Here is a 19,261-nt window from a genome sequence, read left to right on the forward strand (position 1 = left end):
AAGGGTCAGCATACAGGCTGGGAATGCCCCCTGGCTGGAGTGTGGAGCTGACACAGATGCACAGTTCCCTTCCCCAGCAGTAGTAGCACTCCAGGCTCAGCACCTGCTCCCCAGGGAAGCAACTGAGCACAGAAAAACACAAATACAAAATATGAAGTGACTCTTGTTATTCATGCAGAGGGAAGGGCCTCATTTCTAAATACTCTGGAATCCATGGCCCTGCATGCTGGCTTTTAGAAAGGACCTTTGACTCCATATATTTTATATAATATTTTAACAAACCCACCAATTTCACAACTAAAACAAGCCAGAGTGTAAAGCCAGGGCTAAATGTACAGTACTAGAATACTGCCCTTGAGGTGTTTTGGTCAAGCTATTGAATGTAATCTCAATTTTATATGAAGTCATAGTACTTGTCTGGGGTGTATCTGGATGTTGTTTTTATAAGCACAAAACTCTGCTGGTAGGAACAGGTGAGTAATTGGTGAAAATACTGCAAGGACTAACTAAAAAACATGTAGGTTTTTGTGCAAGGAAAAGTTCTCATCACTAAGTTCACTGACAGGCAGTTTAATGCAAAGGGCTCTTTTTTTCAGGCAAATACAGAAACAATGAAGGAAATGCAGGGCTGTATCCTCAAAACAGAATGATCCAATTTACTTCTTACGGCATCTACTCAGAACTGGGGAGGGCCAGAGCAAATCCCTGCTATTGAAGGGACTCTTAACCTACCACATGTCCTAAATCTGCCTTATTCTACTACTGGGGAGCTCTGGGCAGCATTGCTCTATCTCTCACCTTCTCTCATGTACCGTTCCTACAATGACAAACAATTGCTACTACCAGACCTCTGGCTTCTCTATTTTCATGGACACGACAAATATTTTGAAAAATTGTCAGTTCTCTTGAAAATTGTGCTACGAACATTTATAGCAAAATATAACATCAATCCTAGTCTGATGGTAAAAACTTCAGTGAGTATATGTGACTCCACACATGTGCATCACTCAGTGAGACTTCACTCATAATTCCTGGGGTAGAAGAAAAATGTTCCTGCTAATGTGGCAGAGGAAGAGCCACCAATACGATACCAACAATAAATGCATTGAAATAAACTAATGGTTGTCTTTCTCTCCTAACTGTTGCAGCAAGCTGCCAGACTAAAGATGGCTACTGCAAGTCCTCGTAAAAGGCTTCCTACTTCACTACCCATCTCCTTGAAGCATCATCTCTTGCACCACCTCAGCATTATCCCAGTCTTCCCCCCTTCTCTCTCACCTCAAACACAGTCCTTGGGGTTTTTTACCCCACAAGAACGACATTTTTTGTTTCAAAACTTTTGCAACCATTCCATATGTTAAAAAATAGATTTTTAAAAAAGGCACTAAAAATGGTAGGTGCAAAGACTGAATTATAAGGAAATATGCACAGTAAGACAAAACAAACCTCTCTACATTTGCAAGTTTTCCCTGAACTGACATCTGGACATTTAAGCAATCACTTAAACCAGGAAGAATGGGCTCCATGCTGGCATTTTTTTGATGAGATTGAAGTGCCTGCTATTTGTTTTTAGGAAATGGCTAATTTAATTAGCAGCATCTGTTCTTCCTTTTCTCTCCACTCAGTCTTACGTGGAATTTACTGCACAAACAAGAAGAAATCTAAACTGAAAGAAAGAAACCTCTGGGCCCATATATACAGAGGATGTATCATTTCTTAGGGGGTTAAGAAAAACTTGTCTGTGCCACCAGACACCTCCCTTCTGACATAAGGACACTGGTCTCCCTTCTGCCCTGCTGCTATATACAGGCCCTCAGGGATTAAAAAACCGGTTTCCAAATATGCTAACCAGTAGCATTCCCATCCAGGGACTGTCAGGGTGTAATGATGTTATCTGCTAAACCACAGGCAGGCAGGGGCTGAGGAGCCTGCTCCCCTGCAAAAGCTAAAGAAAGAATTAACCACAGCAGTGGGATAATTCACTAGCTGTCTTCAGCTGATTCCTTCATCACGGTGAACTCACCTAACAAAGGATTTTATACAGCAATGATATTTTGTTTTTTTGGTTCTCACCTTTGGGTGATGTTTCCTGCAATGTTTCTCTTCTGTGGTTGAGGAAATCCTGAATGCAATGTAGGATGAGCTACAGAAAGAGAGAGAGAGAGGTGTTTTCTCTACAAGCAGATCCCTAAGGACAGCTGGTGGAAAGGTAAAACCACCAAGATCCATGGCATGACTTCAATCGTTTGCTGAATCACTTATATCCACGGTCTATGACTTTCAGGTCTGACATGATCCATCTGTAGCTAAGTGGGGGGGGGTGGAAACAATATTTAGTTATCACACAAGGTCCATCTTCAGAACTGATTAATACTCATGGAAGACTTCAGAGCTGGGCGACATGAACTCTTCCAGATCACGCCAGAGTGCTTTTCTGTGGCCTTTATTCTTACATGCTATCAGATCTTGCTGATTTTGCACTGCAGCAGCTCTTAACAGAGCTGAGCTGCAGCCACTGCAGCCATTACCAAACTAACAATTGGTCTATGCAACAGAGACAGTGTGCAATGACGGACATAAAATTTTGTGTTCAGCTTCTCCTACTAACTAGAGAAACCTGTGAAGTCCCACACTTTTGTCAACAGTATTGAAAATGTATTGAAAATAACGCTTAGCTTTTGTATACTTTCTAGTGGCCCAAACCTGTATTCTCAAGGTTTTGTTCACCATGCATGGCTGTCAGCTAGAAAGGTACATTCTTTTTTGTCTTTTTCTCTTTCAAAAATACATAATCCTTGAGATAATAGTGACATAAAATGCTTTTTTTCCTTCAACACATCTTTTGCAATACACTTCATACAAAGCTACAGAGTTTCCAGGTGCATTAAATCTTTCAGAAACACACTGTTCATCTTGCTGGATCTGGCTAAAACATGCTCCCCTCCTCTTCTGCCCCACTGCCTCCGGTAGCAATGGGAAAATTAAATCAGCTGGAGGAGAAGTGCAGGGGGGAGTTAAGACAGAGGTGTTGCTGTAAGTGTCCAAGATACTTTTTTTTTCAGTTTCAGGTTTCTGAGAATTTCCCTAGGCTTTTCCAACACAAAATTTTGTCCTCTTTTCAGAATCATGTTCTCTCTGTAACATGACACTGTTACTTGACAGTACCGTCCAACAAAAAGCTTTTAAAGCAGAATGACAGGTAATTTCTGCAATGCTTTTTATTAATATCTCTTTCTTTTTCTTGCTGGCTCATGTTTTGCTACTCTCTTATTACTTTCTCCTCCAACTAAAGTATATACTATTTCTGCTTGGTCTTTGTCCAGCTCTCAAGAAACTGGCTTTGTCCCCAGTCTTAGCTGTCTATTTAACTGTTCGTTCCCTTGCACAGACAGAGTTTCTATTACGTCTCACTTATTTCTTCCATACACAACTTCCGTGTGTCAAAAGCAGCAATATTCAAGCAAGAATCAACAATAGCATTGTTTTTCAAAGAAATCAAATCTAGTGTGCTCTCATAAGAGTCAGACCAGCCTTTCAAAGCTTTTCTTCAGGAATTTAAGCACAGGAACTACCCTGCAATTACTGCAATTGTTTTAAACCTCGTATGGATTTTTAGCTCTAATTATTAATACCAATATTCTCCTCTTTTTATCAATCACTTGAACAATTCATGAGAATAGGAGAATCATGCATGGTGGTAAAATGTGTAAGGCAGGAAAACCACTACACCCTTCTCTGTATCAACAAAAAGGAGGCCAGATTTGCAGTGCACTAAAACATTGCTTCACATTTTCAGAACAAGAATATTCTTAGCATCTGTGCCAAAAGCAACACTTCCTTCCCCTCAGATACGCAATAAATCTATAAAATGCCAAGAAACAAACCAATAATTTTCAGACACATTGAATGAATTTACAGGGAAAGAAATGCACAGCCAGTTCTGAATTATTAACAATTAAATAAATTATAACACATTATAAATGCATAATTTAAACATATCTAATTTCTTGGCAATTAACTGTTTGGTTTTTTTTCTTCTCATAAAGACAGCTAGTATCTAAGAATCATTCCCCACCAGCTTAGAGGGACTTTAAGTTGTAACGTGACTCAAATTACTTGAGTGTATCCCACTAAATCTCTTTCATAAGCATGCAATGAAAGTGTCACTTCTTTGTTGATTCATTCAGGATCTTGGGGGAAATAAAGGGAGGGAAAAGAAGCCCACAGAGATTAGCTTTCAGCCTGGGTGACTTTATGTTGCTTGTTATGACATAAACGCTTCAGGTAAGTTGATCTCTGAGGGTTATAAGCAAGGAGAGCAATTGGGAGAGGAGTCACAAACTGGACCCTCTCTTACTATACCCACATCACACCATGTTTTTAACTCAGGATGCTGCTGCTGAGTGAAATTCACTGAAGTTCCTTCAACAGTAGAGGTGAGAGATGTACAAGCCACACTGAGGCTTTCCACAGCCTCATGGGCAAACACTGGCTAGGAACATGTATCCTGGGCATCTCACTCCCCACAGGAGCTGCAGCTAGGGCTCCTCCATGAACTCTATTGCTCCAGACATCCTCCCAACAGTACTTACACTGGGAGACGCCAGCAGAGGCTGCAGTCTGCTGAGAAGGCAGACATGGACACTGGTACATGGCGCTGGCTTCGCAGCTCCTGGTTTGAGAGGGAAGATCAGTGATGCACCCGACTGCAGCAGGCTGAGCTGAATGCAAAGCCTGGCTTAGAATCACAGAATGTCTGGGGTTGGAAGGGACCTTAGAGATTATATAGTTCAAACCCCTCTGCCATGGGCAGGGAACCTTCCATGTTCTATCTTCCAGGCTCCCGCTGCGGTAGCTTGTTTCTTCAACATACCATCCTCTTCCCTGACAGGCTACCCTCCCATGAGGTTTCCTGGGCATTCAGACCGAATTTCACTCATGACAAATGCTATTTTACTTAGTTGATCTGACTAACAAACAGAAATTGGGATCCAAATTACTCTCCTCATGTTGCCTGCACTTGCTTTACAGCCATGCAGGCACAGGGCACAAAGAGCCAGCCCTGTCTTCCTCCTCAGCAGAAAGGGTCAAGTGAAACAACAATCATTTAAGTGTGCATCAACAGTGTTGCAAACCCCAGAAGTAAAACCAGGGGTGACAAATACCCAGTCAAGAGTTCACTTTCTGAGCTGAAGCTTCCAGCAATAAAGAAAAGCTCTTAAGCTTGAAAAGAGTACCCGTGTGTCTCTAAGTCTTGTCAGCAATGTTTAAGCTGAAAGTGCAAATTACGATAGCAGTGAAAACATCAAGTTTCATCATATATTACAGTTATTTTAATTGTGCAAATCACTAAGTTGGCTAAAATCAATAAACATTAGAGATTGTCTGTATTTTTTGCAAATTATCTCTAGATCATAAACTACATGATCTGTTTGCATAGATCATGCAATAGCCCAGGCTCTAAAGCCCACCCAGTATTCAAGGCCTCTGCGCCATTCTTGGGCTTTTACTGGGCGACATATTAAAACATTCAGATTCAGAAAATACAAAAAGGATTAAATAACACTGAAATGACTAGGATGCATCTACCTGATGAGGATTTGCTGACGGTTTGGGCAGATGGTCAGAGTGAAGACATCTTAAAACACTACTAAAAAAAAGCACATTCTCAGGGGTGAGGAATGCAGGCTGATCTTTGGGAATAGAATTGGTTTTGCTTTTACAGTTTCAAATGTTAGGACGGCTGTATCACAGCCTAACTCTGCTAGGCAAAACATCATTCTAATACATATGAAATCACTGCAGGAATCAGGGAAGAAAAAGGCAATCACAGCCCTTATCTTTTCATATGAAATTTCATTTTCACAAAAGTATCATTGACATAGATTTGGTATTAACCCTCTGATGATCTGTCATTCCCATTCTACTGACATGCAACCTGATAGCATTCCCTATACTTCCATACAATGATGAACAGCCATAGATCCTCATTTCTCCCAAGCCTTTTCCCACTTACCGATTATCACAGTTGTATAAAGCAGTGGGAGAACAAAAAGGTAAATAAAACTTTCCCTTTGGACAGAGACTTTATTTCTGAGTGTCCATAAACCAAGTCAGGGACAGAAGAAATTCCTATTCATTTGCAGCGATCTTGTATCAAGCCTTGCAAGAAACTCAAGTCTTAAATCAGATTTTCTAATAATGAGCTGTCTTAAGATTACCAGAGGTGATTTCATGGTTTCTGCTGATTGCTAGTCCAAACCACTATGAGGACTATAAAAAGACGAGGTTAAATTGTTTCATATTGTAATATTTATGTACTGATACATATTGTAATATTTAAACCCAGGGAAAAAAACTCCAAACCCAGAAGAGAAGACACCCCAGCCCTGTTACCCATGTGATTCTGGTCAAACAGAGTGAGAAGAAAAAACAGTCCAACTTCATACCCTGCATCACCTGGATATCCTTGGTGATCTTCCTACCTAGTTCCTACTGAACCATTTCCTAAGACACTACAGGAAACGCCACACTCCAGACCCCACCGTAATTTTACATTTGCCCAAAAACACACTTGACAGTGTTGGGCTTGTAGAGTTCATGTACAGGGGGGGATACAAATTACTCAGTGTCACTCTTTGATTTGGCTTTGGGACATGAAAAAACTAACAAAAAGCACCCTTCATCATCTGCCTACTTTCCCTGCCCATGGCTTGTAGTCACAGTTTCTCCTGGCTCAGAAAGGGCACCAGCAGCCAGCCTCACTCTCTGGGATCTGCTGGGGCAAAACAGACCAGAGCTACCACTGCCTGTTATTAGAGTAATTTTATCATCACCAGCTAACTACCTCCTTTCTTTTTCCTATGCCCAGCACTGGCCCTACTCGAAAGTCAATCCTTATGTATCAGAAAAAGAACAGGATCAGGAATCTGCTGCCAGCTACAGAAGACAATGCATGGACAGCTTAGGAATAACTTCTCCATATGGGACTGAATGGCAGCTAGTTGGGGTATTTCTGCATATCAGAAATATTTTTCTAACCACTGTTACAATTTTAATACAATAGGTAGAAATAAGTTCTGGGAGCAGGCTGTTTGCTGAAATATTTTTAAAAATCCATCAGTGATTGACCCAAGGCATTAAGAGCACTCAGCATTGTGTTTTAAAACAATTAATTCAATGAAAAACAAATTCATAGCAGCATCGATTCATAAGTATTTTTCTGCAATGTTATATTTTTCATATGTCAGAAAACATCAGTGTCCAAAATGAATAAAGGGCAACTTTAAGGAAAAAATATATAAAAAAAAACATATAAATGTGTAAGTCTTTTCTGTTTTTAACAGGCTGGATTGCGATATGGTGCAAACAATGATGAGGATTTGAGAGCTCTTTGGTTTCCTACTGGCTCCCTTAGGTGCTGTCATGCTTCCTTCTGATAAGTTTTCCCGTTTAAACCAGGGAATGAAATAAGAAGGACCAGACAGCATTTTGAAATCTCTAACAGAAAACACCAGCTAAGGATGAGGCCATATTACTCAGGAGCAGTAAGAAAGCCAAGGAAGAGGATCTAGGAAGGAAGGACAGCTGATCCAAGGGGTGGCTGGGATCCAGCAGCATGGGATCAGTTGTCAGTGGGGCTTAGCACAGGGGGCTCAGCAGGAAACAAGATCTTCCAGCAGCTTTTCATCTGGGGGAAGTATCGAGGTGGTCATCTGAGAAGACAACCCCCACACAAACACAGGCAGCCAGCAAAGGCTCTTCCCCTGCCCTGGAGCTCTCGTTCTCCTCAGGCAGATGAGGAAGCTGATGATTAACACTGCGAACAGGTGATTAGTGGCTACCAAACATCAGCACATGAAGACATCTCAGCCAGCATGCCTGACATGAAAGGTTACATACCATGGCAGCTAAATGAGGAGAAACTCTGGTCATCCCTGAAGCAGCCTCAGAGGGAGAAGAGGTGAGACACCAACCTGTTGAGCACTACACCTTTGTTTTCACACACATGTGGTCGCTGTGGTGTGGCTGGTGCCCTGTGTCCTTATGAGACCCATGTTCTCGGCCATGCCCCAGGGTGCAGGCTCAGGTTGCAGCCTCCTCTGCAGTGAGGAATTGCTGCAGCTGAGGAGCTGCTGCTGCGGGGGCACCGCTCTGCTCTGGCGGATCACAGAGCGTGCGGCAGCATGTACACTTCATATTCCCTAAACATGCTATACTTAAAAGGGTGCACATTTTTTTCTCTATAAATAGCGATTCATTCCTCACGCTTACATTCAGACCCTCACCAACAGCACAAATCAGAATCAAGGTGTTGGGAGCATGATGAGACCTATGCTTCCAGCAGTTGCCATTGCTTTTCATATTTCAGCTCAAGAAACACAAGCACCAACTTTTAAAAAGAGCTCCTGCAGTTCCCATTAGTAGCAGGCAGCTTCATGGCTACCCATTCTGTCTGAAAACATGGGCTTTTTATACCTTTGACTAGGCATCCACAATATCCACTCAATCAACCTGAAGTCTAAGGCAGATTACATACTTAATTAACCCAAATTCTGAAGCTGTCACAACTGTAGTCTCATCTGACAACACTGGTAGGGTGAAGAGTTTCCCAAAAATAGCTGAATAGCTTTGGATAGAAATTTAGCAGCAAATGAAAACGGTATACCTTTACATTGTAGTTACAACTCTTGCATAACTTACAAAAGCATTAAAAAAGCAGGGAAAAATTAAGAGGATTCCTAACATAGTCTTATGAGAGTTCAGCCTCAAAGTCCCCAACCAATTTAAATCTCATGAAAAAAAAAAAAGGGAGATGAGACTCTATGCTAAGAATGTCCTTTGTGGCAGTGGACATGTCATCTAGGACTTCACATGAAAGGACACTTACCATTTCATCTCAATAGTTCTGCTTTCCACTCTTTCAAGTGCAGCAAAACCTGAAATGACCAGCTGACAGGTGTGCTGGGAGTAGTTCACTGCACCTGTAAGTGCTTTGAAATGCCTTCCTGTAAAGTGCAATGAGTTTCAAAGTTCTTCCACTTTAGAAAAGAAAAATAGCCAGAGGAGAAAAACCAATTTCCTTTTTGAACCCTTAAAGAATTATTACTCTTCTCTTCTGCACATTCAGAGTCATAGTGGACTGAGTCAGGATGAGAATTTAGGTCTGTGACTGAGCATCTCAATGTCCAACTCCTCAGGAACAGGAGGACTTGCTCCACAGCAGTGCCCTCAGTACAGCTCACAAGTAGCTACTAATGCAGAGCACTACTGGAGTAACTTCTTCTACTAGACAAGTCTTGGAATTTCTCCATGGATAACCAATTAGCTTGTTTACCAACACCTAGAAGTGCTGAAGCAAGTATTAGTTTTCCATTTAATTTCAGGATTATGACAAGTTTGCCCAGTTAACGCGATTACAATTCCTCTGCACAGGCACAGGTGAAGCTGCTGTTTCCTTGTCCATGAACAGGAAATCCCATAAAGCCAAGAGAGATGAAAAGCAGCAGTCTGAGAAACATGTTCACTCCTGACCTATGAGAATCATTTCACCGAGTGCCAAGGTCAACAAACAACAGGATCCTACCAGTGACTGCTTTCATCTCATGGGGGGAGCTGGGTGGGGAATGGCTTTCCTGTGCTGTTGAAGAACATGCCTTTGAAAAAAAAAACTGTGTCTGTAAAAGGCTGAAACGCAAGACCGACAGTTTGTGCTCTGTTTCTGCAAAACGTATGCGAGGCGAGGAACTCCCCCCCACCCCAGAGCAAACAGCCCTGCAGGTCACATCCTTGGCACAGGAGGTCAGCACAGGGCTCTGACCCCGATCTTCAGCTGGTCCCAATGAGCACCCTGACCAGAGGGGCAAGAGTTTCCCGGGACCTTCCCTTTGCAACTTGTCCTACCCCTTCCCATACCCTCTGCTTGTGCTCCACATTCCATGCTGAGCTGCCTGACCTATTCCTAGGAACACTAACAAGGTCTGTTTTTACTGGAAATTTCATTCTTGGAAAGGCATCGCTACTCACGAAGCAACAAAAATCTTTTCCCACCTAACTAGTTCTGCTTTGAAATGCTGCCTTCCCAATATACTGATCATGTCTCCACTGTTTGTTTCTCTGTGCTTTGGCTAGTACTGAACTACCAAAAAAAAATCCAAAAGGAAAAAAAAATAAAAACAAACTGATAAAAGTGCACAGCTCTGCTGCCCTTTGATAAGCTCTAGATCAGAAAGTAGAAGTGATAGCTTTTGCACACAATGGCTGATAAGCCCCCAAAAGCACTCAACTCCAGCCAGTAAAGGGGGAGAGATCACGTTAATCAAGTCCTGCCAGGCGTGGGAAAATCAGAGAAGAGGAAAGAAAATGAACAAGGATACATGCTCCTTGTTATCCACATATCTATACTGTCTCTACTGTCTTCCCAAGCTCCTGTTGCGATTGATGTTTCTTCACATTTTCTAACCATGGCAAATAACAAACAAGCTTTAGAAAAACTACCTAAATGACTGGAAATCTGTAACCTAGGAGAAGGAGCAAAAGCTGCCTACAGATACCAACTGGGCAATCCAAGACCTGCTTTGCTGCCCATCTACCACTCATAGTTACGAGAGATGATTAAAGCCCAAATCCTCCTGTCCAAAACACTTCAACACCCATTCATATGCAGCTGATGGCAAACTCTAGCATGACGGTATTGCTAAAGAAAGTTCCAATGGAGTATGAAAATCTGAAGTTCCTCCTCTGTTATAGGCATGCTAATCTATCTGGTATGAGTCTACATCTGCCCAGTTGAGAAGGACTTCGAATTTAATGGTTAAGGGCAGTCCTGCCCTTAACTCAATGGGAAAGTAACACTAGGACCTTGATCTGTTTAAATACTTCAACATATATTTACATTTCTGAGAGTAAAACCTTTATATTAAAGTAAATCTTAAAAACCCAACACTCCAGGACACCGGCTGAAGTCAATCCCGAGTATATTGCATTATATATTTATTTTGTCTCTTGTAAGTCACCCTGTGACTTACAGGAGATCTTTTACTTTAGTTTCCTACATCAAACCATGTTCACTTTACCAGTCTACCTAAAGGCCCTGTGGTGATTTACTAGTGGTGCCCTGCCCTGCACAGAGCTAACAGCCCCTCATAGGGCAGGGTCTGAGCCCTCCAGGCTGGCATGGTGGGGGGAAAAGGGAGCGAACAAGCAAGCAACTCCTCACAGCTGCTTTTGTGTGGCTCACTGGGGATCTGAATGGACTATTGATTCCGTAGCACTAAAACAGATTTGTAGCCCCTGCGTGTGCAAGACATATCTCCTTCAACTCTAATCTCTAGCAGCTGTCAAAGACTTAAATGGCTTGGAGCTGCCTGGCACGCCAAAATCAGCGAAGATTTTAGGCCTGCTTGCCTAAAGGGCAACCCATGGAACAGGAACCAGTGGAAGTCATGCTCCTGCCGTAATCACAGATGGACAGGGCCTCCCAAACTTCACAATGGATTAAGTGTCTAGACCACATCAGTAAAACAGACTAAACAAATGAGTGCACCCCTAAGAATCCGTGCCACCCAGAAACCCACTTGCCCCTATCATTCCTTGTTGAGGATATACCCTCCCTACAATTTCAACAGCGATGAAAGTGCAGTGGAATTACTTTTCTAGAAACCTCCCAGAGGCACTACCACTGTCACATCACAAACTGCAGTGCTCTTAAAATGAAGATAACTAAAATTTACTTGGCAAAATTGAGGCTGCATTATTGTAACATACATCTTCAGACACCTGTCTCTTACTGCTCCTGATTGAAAATTCCAGTTTCAATCAGGAAAGAATTCAAGAGTGAATTTTTTTTCTTTGAGGTAAAGCTAGAAAATCAGCCCAATTATTGTCCATTATCATCCAGCTAAGCAAACATAGGCACCACAGTTATCCATAGTCAAGATACAGGCCCCCCAAGGCAAAATGCTCTCACAATAGACTTTTGCACTTAAGAGTTTGGTCATTTTTTTTGTACAGGAAGTTTAACAAAATTTTTAACCGGTCCATCTGTTTCCTTACATCTGCTTTCCGATGACTACCTTGAAACAATCCTAACACACTGGCTGCCGCATGAAACCTTCAACAGGATGGTAACATTTATTGGAAATGGTCCAATTTTTCTTTCATGCTATGTTTGACAGGTGAGAAAATCATTCAAGGTTTTGACTGGAATGACTAGGAATATAACCGAGTCTGTCTGAAAACTATGTGTTAATACTGAAACTATTCTCTGAAACAGCAATGAAGGAAAAATAAAAGAGGAAAAGACTGTTGCACTGTCTCCTATTTGACAAACATTCCCACATTAACAACAATAAGCAAATTAAGGATAAAGTTCAGTCTTCAGCATTAAAGTCCACAACAGGATTTTGTAGGTTGGGTTTGTTTGTTTGTTTGTTTTTAATGGATGTAAAGGAAACAGGCACTGAGGAAAAATAGGCATGCAGGAATTTCGCAGGAAACTTCAAATCTCGCTGAAGTTAATTTACGTTCTACATCCTATTATTGTGGGAAGAGACCCACTATGTTTTTCAGTAACTAAAACACGCCAGGTTATCTTAACAACAATCCCAAGAAGCTCGTACTACCTTCAAAAAGTTGCAAACAGCCAGGACTGCTTTATTGGGGGGATGGGGGTGGTGGGGGAAAGGACCCGAAACACTTCCACTCACACGCTATTTATTTATTTTCAACAGTCTGCTTACACATAAAATGTCCTGGAGCTAAAAGCAACCAGCTGGGCGGGTTACTAGCCGCGCTCCTGGGCGAGCTGCCAGAGCTCCTTCCCTTTCCCTACGAAGGGGAAGCCTTCGTACTTATTTATTTAATAACGGGGAAAGAAGGAGCCCTGAGCCCCGGGGAAGGGGGGAGGCACGGCGGAGCCTCTCGCCCCCCGGGGGCCGCCGAGCCGGGCAGCGCAGCGCCGGGAGCGACCGCGGCTCCCGTTCCGCTGCGCTCCGAAGGAACGGGGCAGCGGCGGCGGCCCCGGGACCGCGGGCACCGCTCCGCCGGCCCGGGGACCGCGGCTCCCCCGCCGCCACCACGGACCCTCGGCGGGAGCCCCCAGCCCCGCCGCCTCCGGTACTTACCGCCGGCCGGCTCGGGCAGCGTGGAGACCGAGGTCTGGCCCATGGCTTGGCCGGGAGGCGCTCACGCCGCCCGCGGGGCGCGCAGCCTCCGCCGCGGCTGCTCCCGAGGGGACATCCCGGTGCTGGCCGGGCCCGCGCTCCCCGCCGGCTGGCGGGGGGCGGCTGCTCCGGCTGCAGGCCGGCGGCTGCTGCCTGTCATCCCGCTGAGCTGCCCGGCCACCGCCGCGGCCCCGGCCCCTCGCCCCCGCCCCGCTCCGCCCCGGCACCGCCCCGGTCCCGCCCGGCCCGGGGGCTGCGCGCCGCTCCCGCACCGGCCCCGCGCGGGGCAGCGCCGGGATCGCAGAGGTCTTTAATAAATTAAAAAATAGAAAAAAATCAAAGAAAGAAAACCCCCCTTTAGCTACACGGAGTTTGGGAAGGACGGTGCGCAACTAGCGGGGCTTCCCGCGCTTCTGTCGTTTCCCTGCCTACCCCCGCCCTGCTCCAAAGCCTTAGTCCAGACACGGAGTTATTCCCACTCCTTCTCATCCTCTCTGAAGGTACGGGGGAAACTTGAGGCAGCCGCAGGGAGCGATCCCATCGCCCTGCTGGAGGTGCCTTACAGCTGGGAGCAGTTTTCAGGCTGCGCTGCTGTCACGAGTGGAAGAGGAGCGCCCGGGCAGGGCATGGGATCCTGACCAGGCTCGTTTGGCTGTGGCTGAGGTCTGGAAAAGAGCCCCACGCTCGCCACACACACAGGTACATAATCGAAGACAGGACTACTTTTGGTTTTGAAAGAAAGAAGATAGTCAAAGACAGCGGTATCCAGACAGCACTCTGCCGTAACAAGTGACAAGAAGGGATAATCAATGGGATTAACTTATGAGAAAGATGGGGGGGGGGGAAAAGACATTGTGCATTTAGCTCTAGGGCAAAACTAACAAATTATTGTTTTCCTTAAAGCATAAGCATCATCCAAGCAGTGGTATAAGCTTAATGCTAGAGCTAACAACTAACTGTTAACACTGGTGAAAAAATAAAGAGAGAAATAATAAAAAATAAAACTCCCAAAACCTTGAGTACCTAATAGCTATTACTATGCAGTATCCAGAAATAAGCAGGGAGATGCATATATATATATATATCACTGGAGGACACCTAAATAACATCTAAATAACATGCATATATATCACTTGAGGCTCACCTAAATAACATCTATTAGCAAGACATGGTGAAATTACAATTTCCCACTGGTCTGGAAATCTTAGAGCAAAATTCTAGAGGGGTTGAAGTGATGTCTGGCTAGCTGATCTTTGCATGTGTTGCTACTGTGGTGGTGTTTCAAGGATGGAGAAGTGTGTTAGTGTGGGGCCCATACCAAGGACACAAAAGGAGCACAAGAAGTTGCTGCTGCTTGTGTGGGAGGCAGAAGAATTGTGATTGTCAGCTAATACATGGAGAATACAACTAATGCTAGTCTTCATGGTTTTTTTAATAGAAAATAGGTTCCTGGTAAACAGCTCTTTTATTTCCTCATTTTATATGATTATGCATTAAATTGCCAGAGGCTTGAGTGTAATAGACTTCTACTAGGTACTTTATTTAGTAAGAGAGAAAAAGTGAGTACAGCACAAAATTAATAAAGCACAAACAGATGAAGAGCTAAATGAAAAGCAGATCAATTGTCCAAGCAGCACCAGCATTTAATGAAGATGTTGGTGAGCTGCAGTGAGGCTCTTCAGAGTTTTCATCAGAAACCTAGAGAAGTATTTTTTCAAACAGCTTTAAAAGACTAAATAAATCACCACTGGCAGCAATTTTAGACAGAGCAAATATTAACAGAGTGATAATGAGAACAAGGCAGTCACGGAGTTATCTGGATTATTTAACAAACTCAGGTCTTTCAAACAAGTTTTAATAGAGTCAAAATGAGAAAAAAAAGTCAGACTTGCAGGATGGAACAACACAACCTACATGGCCAAGGAATGTATCTTTGAAAGTCACTCCATATAGGAGCTTGGGGAAATTCAACATGAGCTCCTATTAAGCTAGTGCTGGTGGAAAAGAGATTGGTGTGTACATACAGCTGTGCAAGTAGAAAAGGGTAGGTAGAAACCCCATTGCATCGTTGTGCTTTTTATCAGACAAAAGGTGCTGTCCCATACCCAGTGTTGTTGTCTCTCCCTTAAAAAGATGCTGTGTGACGTGAGAGAGCTGGAAAGAGATCCACAAGATAAGACGGAAATTCCAGAAAGCGGTCTCCAACAAAAGGTACAGGAAAAGCCAATGCATTTGGGAAAGACGTTGCATTTTAACTCAACAGTGCCCTTGCAAGGATAGAACAGCACTGCAACACTCCTGGATGTTCAAGCACTGAAGAAAGGACTCTTTGTCTGACACCCCAAATCCAGGTTCCATACAAAGCACAGCGTTGAAGACAACTGAGTGGGGCTTATGCAGAGAACCAGGCTGAATTGTGCAGTGGGAGCCAAGGGCAAAGTAGATGGCCTAATGGTCCCTTTGTCAGCCCAAGGAAAGGCTTCCAGAAGGGTGGTTTATTGTATTAGACAACTTCTGTCCTTAATTTCTCAGGATTTTTTTTTTTTTTGGCATGTTCATTTTTCTTACGTTGAAAAATTATTTTTAAAGTGTTTGTTTTGAGAAACTAGAGTTACCTCTTTGGAGTCACTTGTAAACAGGAACATGAAAGTTTTCCTGTCTGCCTCTGGTGAATCTCATTAATTTTATCAAAGGAAATTGTGCTCCCCTCCTGCGTAAAAGGCCAGTTTACAATGCAAAAGTGTATACCATCTGTCTGCAATGATTCACGTGACGTAATAAAGTCCTCAAAGTCAATTCGTGAGCTAAATAAATGAAATTTAGTTACCACATCCTTCATGTAATTGAAGTAGTTGCCAATTTCTTTTGGTTTAGTTGTTGTGCTTGTTTCTGGTTTTTTCTTCCTAAGTTAACTGATGGTGACGACTTTGTTTTTTATGAATGGTAAGGGAAACTGAGCTGTTGAAAGATATATTGCATTTCTCATATGTAGATCTATATTTATGTAATTGCCTCCACACAGAAGGGATTCTAACATCCTAATGACATGCACATGTGAGCATCCACACAAAATACACACATTTAATATTTGGTTGTCTGTAGACTTTAATTCTGCAGTATGATAGAGGTGTTCTCATCTGTGCATTAAGTTTCTTGCCATGTTGATAACTGGCATGTAGAACAGTTGAAAGTTTAAGGATATAACAAATTATTCTAGCAGAGATTTAAGATTACAATTATGTAGATAAAATACACTTTTATTTGGTATACTTGTTTTTTAGGGTGCAGATGATCCTACGATATCTTTAGCTGTATATTCCACTTTGCATCTAAACATCTAAGAGGATAAGACACACAAACAGACTTCTAAGAATTTTGCAATATTTTAGTCTTCTGGGGTTTCTGGAAATCCACAATTGCAAGCAAAGCAAAAACAGGCAGGGGAAGATTAAAGTGAGAATTTCAGGATTAAAATTTCCATGACCATTTTATCCAGGTCTATTTATGAAGGAAAATCTGCAAAAAGATTCTAAAATATGTGTGTCTTCCATCAGGTGGTGAAGCAGCAGTTCACCTGATGGGTACAAGAGGAGCCAATAAGTCATGCCAGACCGTTCTGACACAGCAGCATCAATGGGGTTCCTGGAACCTGTGTCCCAGTTAGATTTCAGATTCCAGTGTGAGTAATAATGTCTGATTGCTTCATGCTACACACCCAGCCCTTCTCTTCTTGCCCAAAGTTTCTGCACTGAGTACTGTGGAGAGTACTCTTGAAGAGACACTCTGCTGACCCTCAAGAATGGAAATATTCCACCAAAAGGGGAAAAAATTAGCTTCTTCCTGAATTTCAGAAGTATTTGTAAAACTAGATTGTCTCACTTGTTGAAATGGCTGATATGAGATCTATTCATGGAAGATGATGTAAAACTTCCAAACTTTTCCAAAGTCAGAATGACATAATACACACAATAGTCTATCTCACATATGAAAGGGTAAATTCCTTCCCCTCAGTAAAACATTAAAGACAGGTCTATTTCAATGTGTTTACTATACTGGGATAATGGATGGCAATAGATGACTTACAACGTGTAGGGTGTTGTTGCCTGGTTTTTACAGTTCTGTAGGCTCGCGTAAAGAGGCATTTTAGAAAGGTGAAATTGTATTGCTATTGTCTCAGTTACCGAGATTAATTTATGGCCCTAAATATAACTGAAGCTGTGAGGAGGGTTTATCACATTTAATCCCAGGATTTGTAATGCAGGATTGGCAAACGTAACAGGAAAAGACTGTTTTCCAGGTGCTTACTAAGAGGATGGCACTGAGTCCAGAGCAGAAATGATCCAAACAGATCATTTCTTAAGTGGTCCACCTGCTTACAACTCCTGCCAGTGTGCAGAATTGCTGGAAGATGGTCAGCACAGTGTCTGGCAGGCTGCAGAGCTGAATGATACAAAAAACAAAGCAAAGGTCATGGCATGGAGCAAACTCGAGCAAGAAGCTAGGTCATTTCTTTAGCCGTGGTCAGAGTAAGGTTTGTAACAATGACACTGAATTCGTACCTGCCTGTAGAGAACCTGCAGTTATTAGGGGAAGAGTCTGGGGAGGGTACCACCACAGTATCTTTGCTTTAGACTGAAACATCAGCTGTGGTTGAGCAAAAAGCTAGTCCTGTTTTCTGTGAAACCAAATGCAGTTCTTAAACAGGCACCATCAAAACAAAATCACAGGCCATGTTCATGAATTATACAGGCAGCTTGTTGGGCATTTAGGCCATTTCCTTGTAATAACCAGAGACTTTTTCAATAACCCCAGAATGTTCTCTCTTTTGAAAATATTTTAAAATATTTTTATGCATCCTTTTTTCACATTTAATGCCTTAGCAATGCTGTGTCCTCACCAGTGTCACCTACCATTTTCAGTGCCCAAGTATAAGGAAGAAAAAAAAGAACTAGAAATCCTCCTTAAAAAAAGAGGCTGTTGTTTTTGTGAGTGATCATCATCAGTCTTCCTCCCACAAAAACCTCCACTGCATTTACTGTCCACATAGTAGAATGGAAGGCAACTATACAGAACTGAGAGGAGCTTCTGTAGTTCAGTCTCTAAATTTGGAAGCTAAGGGTTCAGAACTTTAGATCACAGGAGTTAATATGCAAATATAGGTTCTTCTGATCAAAACATACAGCAGACGTTTTTTGGATGAGATGTGCTTGTTCACATTAAGATTGCACTGGGTGATGGGTAGCAAGGCCGTCACCTATGGAAGATCTGAGGGGCTCAGACTTGTTTAGTATTCAACTCATGTTTCAATGTCTGTTCTTATTTATCCTTACTAGATCTTTGCCATCAGAGGCAGGAAAAACAGCACAGCTGGGCAAACCCATTCCTGGTGATTTGGCACAGATGGGTTTTCTTTCTGCTCACAAATTATCTCCAAATAGGTTCTGCACTTGCAAACCTGTTTGCTACTCTAAATTATTCACCATAACGGTTTGCAAGCCCATTTTGAACACTGGGAAGCAGGTAAACAATTCATGGCAACAGAAGTTCAATAATTTATTACCCAGGCTGTGTGCTAGGTGCCCTGAGCCACGGACATCTCTTTGTGCTCTCTGACTCAGGAGTTTTACCTGTGCCTGGAGGAAACTTGCATAAAACACATCAATATCATTTTAAATGGTTAGTAATGAATGCCTATGGATCTACTTGTGTGGTTTTATTATCTGATCTCTGGCTTTCTTATGTTGGCACCCTTTAACTTAATATTGCTCTTTCCTATATTAAGTAGCTACTTAGCAAGTTGTTCTAGGAATGACTTCTACAGACTTGAAGAATGCAAGTATGTTGAAAAATCTCCATTGTCATTTTAATAACAGATTGCAGTTTCTGTGGTACTGTACACACTGGACTTTTAAAGTAATTTACATACTGTGTGTGGTTGAAAGGCAGAAAGTAGAAAGAAAATGGTCTCAACACAAATATTGAGTTGTGAAGAGCAGCTCTACTCCTCTCCTGTGCATATTCCTCAGCTTCAGAAACTGCCCTACACTCACATTGTGCTTTCTTCCTACATTTCAAATTCTACAGGCTCCATCCCCTGC

The 19,261-nt window shown here is 42.7% G+C and overlaps 1 protein-coding gene across 7 annotated transcripts in view; it reads right to left on the bottom strand.

Moving 5' to 3' along the window:
• Positions 1–19,261, bottom strand: part of PHACTR2 (phosphatase and actin regulator 2) — a 131,775-nt gene that overhangs the window by 59,508 nt on the left and 53,006 nt on the right. Inside the window, exon 1 of one of the 7 annotated variants that reach the window (XM_068184735.1) lies at positions 13,125–13,368. The exons of the other annotated variants lie outside the window; for them this stretch is intronic. Within the exon in view, the coding sequence (XP_068040836.1) occupies positions 13,125–13,167 (43 nt within the window). The 5' untranslated portion in view covers positions 13,168–13,368. Of the gene's footprint in view, positions 1–13,124; positions 13,369–19,261 lie in introns of those variants that run through there. 7 annotated transcript variants of the gene reach the window in all.

This window comes from Anomalospiza imberbis, chromosome 3, assembly GCF_031753505.1.
Source record: "Anomalospiza imberbis isolate Cuckoo-Finch-1a 21T00152 chromosome 3, ASM3175350v1, whole genome shotgun sequence".
Taxonomy (NCBI): Eukaryota; Metazoa; Chordata; class Aves; order Passeriformes; family Viduidae; genus Anomalospiza; species Anomalospiza imberbis.